General features: G+C 37.4%; 4 protein-coding genes across 5 annotated transcripts; 3 read left to right on the top strand and 1 right to left on the bottom strand.

Annotated features, from left to right (window-relative positions):
- Positions 1–2271, top strand: LOC147511742 (protein SRG1-like). Its single transcript, XM_086603403.1, has 5 exons — positions 1–439; positions 577–836; positions 1097–1424; positions 1525–1780; positions 2094–2271. The coding sequence occupies exons 1-4, from the start codon at positions 179–181 to the stop codon at positions 1765–1767; spliced, it is 1092 nt and encodes a 363-aa protein (XP_086459529.1). The 5' UTR covers positions 1–178; the 3' UTR covers positions 1768–1780; positions 2094–2271.
- Positions 2272–3265: 994 nt separating this feature from the next.
- On the top strand, positions 3266–7596 carry LOC147511740 (fe(II)/2-oxoglutarate-dependent dioxygenase 4-like). Of its 2 annotated transcripts, none has more exons than XM_086603402.1 (4): positions 3266–3773; positions 4316–4573; positions 4774–5101; positions 5180–7596. In XM_086603402.1, the coding sequence occupies exons 2-4, from the start codon at positions 4512–4514 to the stop codon at positions 5201–5203; spliced, it is 414 nt and encodes a 137-aa protein (XP_086459528.1). In that variant the 5' UTR covers positions 3266–3773; positions 4316–4511; the 3' UTR covers positions 5204–7596. The 2 variants fall into 2 exon arrangements, with proteins under 2 accessions (XP_086459528.1, XP_086459527.1); XM_086603401.1 differs by having other exon boundaries at positions 3269–3773; positions 5193–7596.
- Positions 3516–4493, top strand: LOC147511741 (protein SRG1-like). The gene is made up of 2 exons (XM_086598550.1): positions 3516–3773; positions 4359–4493. Exons 1-2 carry the CDS (start codon positions 3516–3518, stop codon positions 4491–4493), a joined length of 393 nt encoding a protein of 130 aa, XP_086454676.1.
- AVP1 (Inorganic H pyrophosphatase family protein) lies at positions 6930–11611 on the bottom strand. Its single transcript, XM_086603399.1, has 8 exons — positions 11197–11611; positions 9457–10030; positions 8990–9369; positions 8832–8918; positions 8413–8743; positions 7895–8305; positions 7719–7778; positions 6930–7594 (listed from the first exon to the last, which is right to left on the bottom strand). Exons 2-8 carry the CDS (start codon positions 9799–9801, stop codon positions 7379–7381), a joined length of 1830 nt encoding a protein of 609 aa, XP_086459525.1. The 5' UTR covers positions 9802–10030; positions 11197–11611; the 3' UTR covers positions 6930–7378.
- Between the last annotated feature and the right edge of the window lie 297 nt (positions 11612–11908).

Here is an 11908-nt window from a genome sequence, read left to right as displayed (position 1 = left end):
GAGTCTTGAACTTTAGTAGTTAGCAGATATATAACCTCAATAGTGACTCAGAAATTGCTTACCAAAACAATATTAAGACAAAGAAATTCAGTTGACTTGACGAAGTATACTTTAACTTGACATTTTCGTATGAGATTAGCAGCAAATCTCATTTACTTGTACACTTTAATCCGTTAACATGGATGGAAATCAGCAGTCATCAACCCAGGAGGTATTAGTACTAGAGAAACAGGTCCAAGAACTCTCAATCAATGGAGATGAGCCACCACCAAGATTCATACGTAGAGACAAAGATGATGTTCCCATCAACACTTCTCTCTCCTCTTCTATCCCCATCATTGATCTCCATGTCTTATCATCTCCATCTTCATCTTCAGAAGAAAAAGATAACGAGATGGAGAAGCTCAAGTTGGCTCTTAGTACTTGGGGCTTTTTTCAGGTAACTTTAAGTAATAAAATCTTGATTTTGATTTAAGTCATAGGATTGTGAAATTTTGTTTGGTTCATAAATTGTCGAATCGGATTTGGAATCTGCCAACTCAATCCCAATGATTGGAGTGGATGATGAAATTTCAGGCTATAGGTCATAACATACCAAGCTCTTTGCTTGATGAGATGCAGAGGAAAGCAAATGACTTCTTTGATCTTCCAATGGAAGAGAAAAAGAAGTACTCAATCAATTATGATGGAAAACAGGACTACTTGCAAGGATATGGAAATGACTTAGTTGTCTCAGAAGATCAACTTATCGACTGGTCTGACCGACTGTACCTTTTGATAAAACCACTTGATCAGAGGGAATACAAGCATTGGCCTGATAATCCTAATGGTTTCAGGTATACATGTCACTTCCAACATTTCTAATCAAATGAGAAAAACCATTGATTGCATTAGTTTGAATAAGTACCAAATCCGTAGAACCAATATGAAAAACCAATGTACAGCCATATGTGTTGCTACCATTCTGCTTAGGTAGTTGCTTCAATTATATGATATTAATAGCATAACATACAGTTTAAGGTGGATCAGAGCTGACTTATTCGATCCTTTACTGAAACAAGCTTAGACAGTAAATAATATTTTTCTTATGCTGTAGGAAAATAATAAATGAATATAGCATGAAGACTCATTTGGTGGCCGAGATCGTATTGAAGTACATGGCTAAGTCCTTAGGTTTGGAAGAGAACTATTTTCACAGCGCGGTCCAAGAAAATGCTCCTACATTTTTGAGGTTTAACTACTATCCGCCTTGTTCAAGGCCTGATCTGGTTTACGGCGTCAAACCTCACGCAGATGGTGGAGCAATTACAATTCTTCTGCAAGATAAAGAAGTGGAAGGTCTTCAGATCCTCAAGGATGGTAATTGGATCAAAGTTCCAATCGTTCCCCATGCCCTTCTTGTTAATGTAGCTGATCAAGTAGAGGTACATGTGCGATGTATATATATAGTTCTTTTAATTCAAACATCAACAAAATGTGGCTCTAAATTTCATTTTGTTTTAACAACTGCAAATTTTATTGCAGATAATGAGTAACGGCGTCTTTAGGAGTGTAGTTCATAGGGTGATTACAAATACTGAAAAGCCGAGGTTTTCTTTGGCTATGTTCTATGTGCCAGAGAAAGAGATAGATATTGAACCTGCAAAGGATTTGATTACTGAGAGTAAACCAAGGTTGTTTAAGAAGATGAAGTCTGAAGAATATGGTGAATTGTACTTCCAAAGTTCATCACGAGGGATGAGAGGAATCGACAATGCTAGAGTTTGATTCCCAATCTTATGTACGTACCATCTTTTGGTTCATTAAATTCCACGCTTAGATTTATGGGTTCGAGATCTCTGTAACCGGTTACAGAGATCATCTCTGTAACCGTGTTATCTCACCGTTCATTTGAAGTCGAGATGTGTGTGTGTGCCTCGATACTTGTGTGTGTACTCCGAGATGTGTGTGTGTGCGTCGAGATACGAGACGTGTGTGTGTGTGGTACAGAGATCAATCTCTGTACCCGGTTATAGGGGAACCGGACTCTAGATTTATCTACTTTAATGTCTAGAGTTCGTTATTCATCTACCTGTTTAACCTTGTACCTATAGGTCCCCAGCATCAGAATTTGTGTGTATCACTGCTGTGGTCCTGTAGATCAGTAACCTTCACCAACAAACTAAACTACAGGTAATAAAAGTGATGACTTTTAAAGTGTAAATTTTCTCGATAATTGACTTTTCAAGTGTGTAATTATAGTCAAATAAGTGAAGAAAAGGTTTAGTTGAACATAGATGCTTTATAGGACGAGGATGGAACTCATGGAAGAACAGATTAGCATATTGAGTGCATAATGGCCTTACATTGGACGCAATACAGCAACACTAAAAATCGGCCTTGCCCTGATGCCTAGAGTTCAATGGGCATGCATACATCTCCAAGTTCAATCATTTCTAGGAGAAAGGCTTACATCAATAAAACGTTTAATTTCTTGCAGTTCTATTCAATTGTGTTTATGCATAACACCTAATTAACACCCATTTGTGAGCTGATTATCAATATAATACTTTACCAATTCGCGCCATGCAAAAATATGAACGATCTGCATCTTTTAAGTTTGCTAATCCCTAAAATGGGAACTCTCAGCCAAAGGTCTTACCCCTAAGGCCTTAACCATTGGGCATTGGCCATGCTAATTAAATGATTCATGATTTGAAGATTTATTTCTTCATAGGTTTTGATCAAATGCATGTTAACCCAAAATAACGAAAAACCTGATCTCAGAACAAGTTCAATCCCTTTATCAAGAAGACACCTAATACTTTTGGGAATGACATGCTACATTGCCGTCAACTAAACTAATTCCAGCAGACTGTGATGTCTAAAGTAGTCACGAGACTACGGAAGGTTGTCCGGGATATATATAGGTCAAAACTAGACTATAATGTGCTAGGAAGGACTAGCATAATTACCCCAATTCTCCAACTGAATCTTAGGATACAGCGTATGTATAGCGGTACAAGACATGCAAAGTTCCTGTTGGTGCAAGCATCAATATCACATTATCACCCAAATGGGGAGAAATTTCCTAAGGCCCAAAATGAAACTTTGTACGCTATTGGAAGCTTCATATGACAACAGTACTATTGAAATTTCGGGATAACTTTTTATCAATTTTTTTTTTCAACCAAATATTTTCATAAGCATGACGAAGTGCATGTAAATCCATTAGGCATTTAGGCTAGAGGCAGTGAAGTCTATTGAAAAATAAACTCACTGACGGACAAAACACTCAAAATCATCCAAAACAACTTGAAAGCAAGGAAGCCACCTTGATTTTGGCAATGAAGGGAATCAATAGATCGGCAGCACAATTTGGAATATTATAAATGAAAATCCTTCGTTGTTACAGTTTGAGGACTTTAATTAACTCTAATAGAAATCAGTTCACTTAAGCATCAAGCAGGCAGGCAGCAACACTCATTCCTATCAATCATTTACTTGTACTAAGCAGCAAATCCCATCAGCGCATTATGGGTGGAGATCACCTTCCAAGCCAAGAGGCATCAGTACTAGTGAAACATGTCCAAGAACTCTCAATCAGTGGAGATGAACCTCCACCAAGATACATACGCAAGGACAAAGATGATGCACCAGTTAATACTTCCCTCTCATCTTCTATTCCTATCATTGATATTCATGTCTTATCATCCCCATCTTCATCAACAGAAGAAAAGGAGAATGAGTTGGAGAAGCTCAAACTGGCACTCAGTACATGGGGATTCTTTCAGGTACTTTGTTAACGATCAAATTTTACCTGAAATCCGTTTCGATAAAATCTTTCTAATAAAGCCAACACCCTCAGAAGCCCAAGCTGTCACTCAGCCGAACATAACATGCTTACACAAAGTCGATGGTCCTCTCCATAAGCAGTATGTCAGTATGTGTATACATGATACCACAATCCAACCTATTCCCTCCCGAGGTTTAAACCTCGGACATAGGGGTTGGCTTTGGTACCAAGTTCTAATAACCAGCCAGTACTTCTCAAAGTTGTCAAGCAGTGAGAAACTAGAGTGATCAACAAAAACTTTGCAAACTGAATCTCGAATTTTGTTTACGAAATTTAGCATGGGGGATCAAAATGGAAAAAAAAAATAAGTGAATCTTTCATTTATCGCGATCATTTGTAACAAATATATTTCTCAGATGTATTATTTGATTTTTTAAGGACATCAAATTAAAATGTCTATTATTGTTTTTTTATGATGTTTTAAAGCTCTTTCCAATGCTATTAATTATTCTTATATCGGAACGGTTAATGAAATTTCAGGCTGTGGGTCATGACATACCAAACAATTTGATTGATGCTGCAGAGGATATCAACAGAGTTCTTTGATCTTCCAATGGAAGAAAAACATAAGTATTCAATCAATTATGATGGGAAGCATGAGTACTTGCAAGGATATGGGAACGAATTAGTTGTCTCAAAAGATCAAGTTATCGAGTGAATTGGCCGGTTGTACCTTATGGTAAAACCAGTTGATCAAAGGAAATACAAGTATTGGCCTGAGAATCCCAATGGTTTCAGGTATGACAATTTCAACACCAGGAACTATATTTTTATTCTTTAAAACGTGAAAACCATGGGAAGAATGAAACATTTGCAGGTCCATTATGTTTTCGATACCACAACTCCACAAGTATAGTTGCATTGCATGCCGATTATGGAAACGTATTGGTTTAGATTTTCAACTGCCCATCGATACATTTTTCTTTAGTACACTGTAGGGAAATCTTGAGTGAATATAGCTTGAAGACTCATTTGTTAGCCGAGATCATTTTGAAGAAGATGGCAAAGTCCCTAGGCTTGGAGGAGAATTACTTCATAAACTCGGCCGAAGAAACTGCTCCAACATTCATTAGATTCAATTACTACCCGCCTTGTTCGAGACCTGATCTGGTTTACGGCATCAAACCTCATACGGATGGAGGATCAATTACAATTCTATTGCAAGATAAAGAAGTGGAAGGTCTTCAGGTCCTTCAAGATGGACAATGGGTCAAAGTTCCAATAATTCCCCATGCACTACTTGTTAATGTAGCGGATATGGTAGAGGTACATGAAGTAATGTTTACAATTCATTTTAATTCAAGAACTCCCTTTGTTAATCAATTTAAAATGATAATTTACCAGATTTCATTGGCAGATAATGACTAACGGCGTCTTCAAGAACCCGATCCATAGGGTGATCACAAATTCTGAAAAGCAGAGGATATCTTTGAGTATGTTCTATGTGCCAGAGTTTCATAAATATATTGAACCTGCGACAGAATTGATCACTGAGAGTACACCAAGGTTGTTTAAGAAGATGAAGGTAGAAGAGTATGCTAATCTCTACTTCCAGAAAGTATCACTTGGAATGAGAACGGTCGACAGTGCCAGAGTTTAGCTCGTATAAAACAAAGTCTCAAGGTTTTCATAAGTACAGGACTGAACATTAGATTTCTGGCTACTTGTTTGAGTTGTTTCCCAAGCACATACGCTTTTATAAAACAATAACTTATCATTGAATAGGTGGCTCTTGAATTAATAAAAGATCTCTGCAACTTTTATCACCTTAACTATTATATACTTTTCAATCTCTCCCTCCCTATTTGGCATGCCAATTTAACACCTATATATGTTTTTTCTTTGTAAGGCGCGACCCGCGCCCTAGTTGGCTTGGAGTACAGCACGCGCGCTCCCCTGCAGGATTTATACTTAGCCGATTTTTGGGTTGAGCAAAAGAAAAATTTACTGGACTTTTGGGTGCGCACGCGCTCCACCGCATTCTCAAACACTTCGATCTTTTTCAGTCCAATATAAAAACATAAGTTTTTTTTTTTTTTCTAAAGAACTTAACATAACCAATACTATAACAGAGACAGACACAGAAACAGAGATTGTAAGAGTGCATTCTAAGTGAGTGTGTGAGTGTTCATTCTTTGTGAGTGAATTGAGAGCTCTTGTAATCTGTTAATTTGTGCATCTAGTAAAGCTTGGATCTCGCCGGTGGACGTAGGCACATTGTCTCGCATGTAGTTATACATTTACATTTACTTGCATGTAATTATAAATTTAGTATGTTATTATAATCACTTTGAAATACTATCTGATAAATTCGTCAGGCCAGACTAAGAACAAATATGCTATTTACCAAGTGCTAGATCCTCGAGGTACAACTCCCGTCTCGAAATAGGAACAGATAACTTAGAATTTATACCTTGAGTTTTACATTTGGTTAAATTAAACAACAGTCAGTCGCAGAACTACAAGACTTCCAAAGTGCTTGACTCAAAGTTGGAGCAAACTGTTTATTATGTAAGAGAACATGAAGCCTATGGTTAAGCACGATAGAGTTCACGACTTTATGACCAATTAGAAAAATGTAATGATACGCTGTATTAGGATATAGAGAATCTGCTTCTACGATGGTTTGTAGTCTGGTTTCTCATTTGTCCAAACACTTTGCGGGCCAGTCTTTTCAACAGATATTTGTTTACTATAAAATATGGTAAACTCGGCAGCCCATCAAAGTAAAAACTAAAAAATAGCCGCTGTGTTGAACAAGTCCATGCATCCACAACAGTGGTAGCAAAAAATTATCTCCTTGTTTCTTGGTATCCATTTAGGAATCAGAAAGTGTATTTTGCATTCTAAAAGACGCACATGATGGGTCTAATTGTTATTAACCTTTCCAGGTTTTCGAAGTCCAACATCCTGCCACTAAAATGTCGGTGAGTTGAGCACTTATAATGAGATGCTTAAAACTTTAGCCTAACACGCATCAGTTTTGAGTTTTGACACGCTAATACTCGAATACAACCATGTCACAAATGAAAAATAAATATATTTACTCTTAAGAACGTCTAAACAAACATATAACATGATGCGAAAATCACAATTTCAACAAATAACAATAATATCATCATTTAGGAAACAAAATATAAACGTTGCTTAAAAGCGTCTAGGGATAAGTACATAAGCTCTTAGGTGACAATTCAAGTGAAAAGACGAGAAAGCATGCAAAAGACCATCAATTTTCCCAAAATGTTCTCCATATTTCAAGAGAAACGGATTGAAGTTACACACTGGAATCACATCCTTCTTGACAAAAAGGCAAGTCTTCTACCATTGTTCTTGGAATGAGAATTATCATCATTATCATAATCAGCCACTACGGGGAAATTTGCTCAACCTACTCAACCCTAGAAAAATATAATGACTGCAAAAATAGTACCTACAACTACAGAAACTAAATAGAATTCCAGGAGAAGAAATGGGTGGAGAAAGTGATGGGGACCCAAGAGTGATCACTGTAGAAGTACTTGACAAGAAACACCCTACTTTTGTTCAACTCTTTCCGAAAAGCTTAAAGAGCAAACCACCGTGTGTAGCAAAGAATGGAGCAAACACAAGCGACTCCACGGCCATGAGCTTGATAAGAATGTTGAGAGATGGACCAGATGTGTCCTTGAGAGGATCTCCAATGGTGTCACCAATAACAGCTGCCTTGTGTGGATCTGATCCTTTGGGGCCAAGGGTTCTTGCATGCTCAGATGCACCAGCCTGACCACATGAATGCATGTCAGTTACAATCTCAAATGACCACATAAATGCATGTCAGTTACAATGTCAAATTACAACACATATAGGTGTTAAACTGATAATTCAAGAACACAAAGATGTCTACCTCAATGTACTTCTTGGCATTGTCCCACGCACCACCAGTGTTAGATGCAGAGATTGCGACCTGCTCAATATTGCAGAGAGAAAGAAAGTTAATTATTAGAACACAATGACATAACGATGATAAATAGTATAGAATTCAATCCGATGTTAGTTCCTCAAAATAAAAGTATACATTACCTGTACACCAGAAACAAGGGCGCCAGCAAGGACACCAGACAAAGTCTCAACACCGAAAAAGGTCCCAACAATAAGTGGTGTGAGCATCACAAGAGCACCTGGTGGGATCATTTCCTTGATGGATGCGTCTGTAGAAATCTTAACACAGGTGGCATAGTCAGGCTTGGCAGTACCCTCCATGAGACCAGGGATGGTGTTAAACTGCCTACGCACTTCCTCCACCATTTTCAAGGCTGCACTTCCCACACTCTTCATGGTCATGGCAGAGAACCAGTATGGAAGCATTGCACCAACAAGCAATCCAATGAAGACCTTAGGGGTTAGGACATCAACTGTGGCGATAGCTGCACGGCTCACAAAGGCACCAAAGAGTGCCAAAGAAACCAGAGCAGCAGACCCGATGGCAAATCCCTATAATCAAAAGGTACATTGCAATTAATAACCGCAAATGCCAAATAAAGAATCCAGGGCAGAAAGAGGCAGTGGAGAATGAAATATCAATTAACAGATGGTAATACCTTTCCAATTGCAGCAGTAGTGTTTCCAGCAGCATCAAGAGCATCAGTTCTCTCGCGGATCCGGTGGCTCATGCCAGCCATCTCAGCAATGCCTCCAGCATTATCACTAATGGGACCGTAAGCATCAATAGCCAGACCAGTAGCAATAGTGCTCAGCATGCCAAGGGCAGCTACTGCAATACCATACATGGCAGCAAGGCTGAAACTTACAAAAATACCGACAGCAATGGCAAAAATCGGAATAATGACAGATTTGTATCCCAAGGCAAGGCCAAAAATAACATTAGTAGCAGCTCCAGTTCTGCAGGAATCAGCAACATCTTGCACGGGGCTGCAACAGAAGAACGGAAAATGAGTGTTGAGATAGGACGGATCAAGAAATAATAAAAAATAAAGAAAAGTTCATTAGAATAGAAAACCTGTATGCATTGCTGGTATAGTACTCGGTCACGAAGCCAATGACCAACCCTGCCCATAGACCAATGGCAACACAGAAAAATAGTTCCCTGCAAAGAAGATCTATTTAGTGCACCATACCTAATTTTCAACAGATCACATGCCATGTCAAGTAACTTACCAATTTTTCACAACTTTCTGCTCTCCAAAATTGAAAATTGTAAACGATGATGGCAGCGCAAGCCAGGTAACAAGTGCAATACCAATAGTCATCAAAACAGTTGATATAATGAGCTGCTTCTTCAATGCAGGCTCAATTTCCTTGACAGCCTTGATTTCAAAGAAATCAGTTGCAAAAAGGGTGGTGATCAGACAGACAATAATACCCACGGAGCTGATGAGTAATGGATACAACATGGCAGTGAACTGATGGTTGATTCCAAAGGAGGAGATGGAGGCAACAACCAAAGCAGCACAGGAGGCCTCAGCATATGAGCCAAAAAGGTCAGAACCCATCCCAGCAATATCACCAACATTATCACCGACATTGTCAGCAATCACCTAAGCAAAAGAAAAATGAACTAAACATCAAACAAATACGCACATCAAAAACTATAAAACATAAATGGTCAAGAATGATTTTCTCACCGCAGGGTTTCTAGGGTCATCCTCGGGAATGTTCCTCTCGATCTTGCCGACGAGATCAGCACCAACATCAGCAGCTTTGGTGTAAATACCTCCACCAACTCTTCCGAAAAGGGCCATGGAAGAACCACCAAGACCATACCCAGTGATAGCTTCAAAAAGACCTTCCCAATCATCACCGTAGTATAACTTGAAGAGGTTAATGGTAATATAAAGCACCAAGAGTCCATTTGCAGCTAGGAGAAATCCCATAACAGCACCAGATCTGAATGCAGTGATGAAAGCCTTTCCAACACCTTTCCTTGCTTCCAAGGTTGTCCTAGCATTCGCATAAGTTGCAATTTTCATTCCAAGGAAACCTGATACTACTGAGGTAATGCCACCAAGCACAAATGATATGGTACTGAAGAGGGCATTGGCAAGCGCGGACTTGCATATTGCGCCCTTAGTGTAGGTACAAGGTTGGCTTTCATGCTGAAGCCGTCCACAGACCCAAGAAAGACGAAAATAAGGACTGCAAAGATGATCATGAAGATACCGACGTACTGATATTCCGTGTAGAGGAAGGAAGTGGCTCCTGTAACATCAACACATTCAACAAACAAAGGCTTAAAATCAAATTCCAAGGTTCAAAAGCATGGCCGTAGTGATCACCAAAATAGTTATGTTTAGACTCGAGATACCCCACTTTAAATTGGTACAGAAATTTCTCTATTCAAAACCAAGAATGAGCAAAAATCCAACAAAAAATGAAAGACGAAATGTTCATTCAATAACCACATACGCTAACAATGTATTAGTGCTCATTGGTTAAGAACACCATTTGGAAATGGAATAAACAAGCCAAACACTATACAACTGCTAAAAAATGTGGGTTCATCCATACCATCAACAAGTAAATGTAGTCTACAATCTAAACAGTTCACGGTATACCATAATATCTCTTCTATTTTTTTATTTTTATTTTTTTTTAAGATTTTATTTCCATTTCTCTAAATACATAATATAGTGGCGTTTCAGAAGACAAGAACACAAACACAAATACCACATGAAAACATGGTTGGCGGCAGAGCAGCGCCATTCCTCCATAAGAAATAATAACATATATGTTCATATGACAAAGATTACTCCAAAGCTTAACAAGACAATTTTTCAAGCTATAAACAAAAGACAAACAGTACATCCCAAAAACTCAAGGAGATGGACTTTTTTAATAAAATAATTCATCAAATAAAAAAATAATCTTTTGTACCATAAAACAGATCTAATCAAATCAAAATCTCAGCTACCACAAAATAAATCCTATCAACCGAGCATCAATACTTTAAATAATACAAGAATAAAGTATGATTCACAAAAGTGCTAACACTCACAATTAATAAAGAAAAAAAATATACCGACAACCCAGAATCATTTTAACTTACACAAACACTCAAAAGAACATAACTTTTCCATAATTTCTTCTTCTAGCAAGCTAAGATTATAACTCAAATCTACTTAAACAGATCAAAATAGTCTTCAAAAACCAATTTTGACATAAAGGGCATAAAAATTTAAACAAAATCTAAAAAAAGAATAGATTTTTATGCTACTTCTATCTAGAAAAAACACAGTTAAACAGTAATTTACAACTAAACAATTGAAATTAAAAAAAAAAAAATGGCAAGATCTAATAAAAAAACAACCAGATCTAACAAACAAACAACTTGGAGAAGAAGAAGAAAAAAAGATGTGTAAATATACCTTCAGAGATGGCTTGTTGAATCTCAGCACATTTGATAACAACATTATGGTCATTCAAGCCTTCTTCTTCTTCAATTAAATAATCATTGTACCCATTCTTATTGTTTTTAGATGACTGTTGTGCTGCTGCTTCAGGTGATAATTTAACTTGTGAAACTATAAACCATTGAAGTAATGAAAATATTATTCCAATTACTGCACATACTGGTATTACTATTTGTGTTGCTAGATCTGTTAGTATTGATCCTCCCATCTTTCTTCAACAATTCTAAATCAACAGAGAAACGAGACCAGAGCTCCAAAAAAAATAAAGAGGAGAATGAGAAGAAGGTTTTGAGCTAGCCTCTTGGTTTGGGATTTATATACGGAGAGAGAGAGAAATAGAATAGAATATATATAATAATAATAATAAAATTAATTAGTTTGTTTTATTGTTTATCTGGCATTTTTATTTTTAGAAAAAGGGAAAAAGGGATGGGAGCTGTTTTTGTGGAGCATATTCGGATAACAAAATCAGGCTTATTTTAGACGCATGTAACAACAACACTGTCTGAATCCGATTACCTTTATCAGATCTTTCATAGGAAGGAATAACTTTTTGTTCTTTCTACAGTTGTATCAAACTATGATGTTTTCCTGTTTCTTGATTCATTATTTTCGAGCTATATATTTTAGCCACAGTTCTTCTAGATTTCGGAATTCCGATAAATTT

Source organism: Coptis chinensis, chromosome 3 (assembly GCF_015680905.1).
Source record: "Coptis chinensis isolate HL-2020 chromosome 3, ASM1568090v1, whole genome shotgun sequence".
NCBI lineage: Eukaryota > Viridiplantae > Streptophyta > Magnoliopsida > Ranunculales > Ranunculaceae > Coptis > Coptis chinensis.
Note: the sequence above shows the minus strand (reverse complement) of the source record. Positions and strands in the feature narration are given on the sequence as shown.

What these genes read in the sequence shown, in the direction of transcription:
- LOC147511742 (XM_086603403.1), top strand. Translation starts at nt 179, where the DNA reads ATGGATGGAAATCAGCAGTCATCAACCCAGGAGGTATTAGTACTAGAG. An exon ending in GTACTTGGGGCTTTTTTCAG is followed by an intron (nt 440 to 576) that starts GTAACTTTAAGT and finishes ATGAAATTTCAG; the next exon opens with GCTATAGGTCATAACATACC. An exon ending in ATGTAGCTGATCAAGTAGAG is followed by an intron (nt 1,425 to 1,524) that starts GTACATGTGCGA and finishes ATTTTATTGCAG; the next exon opens with ATAATGAGTAACGGCGTCTT.
- LOC147511741 (XM_086598550.1), top strand. Translation starts at nt 3,516, where the DNA reads ATGGGTGGAGATCACCTTCCAAGCCAAGAGGCATCAGTACTAGTGAAA. An exon ending in GTACATGGGGATTCTTTCAG is followed by an intron (nt 3,774 to 4,358) that starts GTACTTTGTTAA and finishes TTGATGCTGCAG; the next exon opens with AGGATATCAACAGAGTTCTT.
- LOC147511740 (XM_086603401.1), top strand. Translation starts at nt 4,512, where the DNA reads ATGGTAAAACCAGTTGATCAAAGGAAATACAAGTATTGGCCTGAGAAT. An exon ending in GAGAATCCCAATGGTTTCAG is followed by an intron (nt 4,574 to 4,773) that starts GTATGACAATTT and finishes AGTACACTGTAG; the next exon opens with GGAAATCTTGAGTGAATATA. An exon ending in ATGTAGCGGATATGGTAGAG is followed by an intron (nt 5,102 to 5,192) that starts GTACATGAAGTA and finishes TTTCATTGGCAG; the next exon opens with ATAATGACTAACGGCGTCTT.
- AVP1 (XM_086603399.1), bottom strand. Translation starts at nt 9,801, where the DNA reads ATGAAAATTGCAACTTATGCGAATGCTAGGACAACCTTGGAAGCAAGG. An exon ending in TATACCAGCAATGCATACAG is followed by an intron (nt 8,744 to 8,831) that starts GTTTTCTATTCT and finishes CTTCTGTTGCAG; the next exon opens with CCCCGTGCAAGATGTTGCTG. An exon ending in ATGCCAAGAAGTACATTGAG is followed by an intron (nt 7,595 to 7,718) that starts GTAGACATCTTT and finishes TCATGTGGTCAG; the next exon opens with GCTGGTGCATCTGAGCATGC.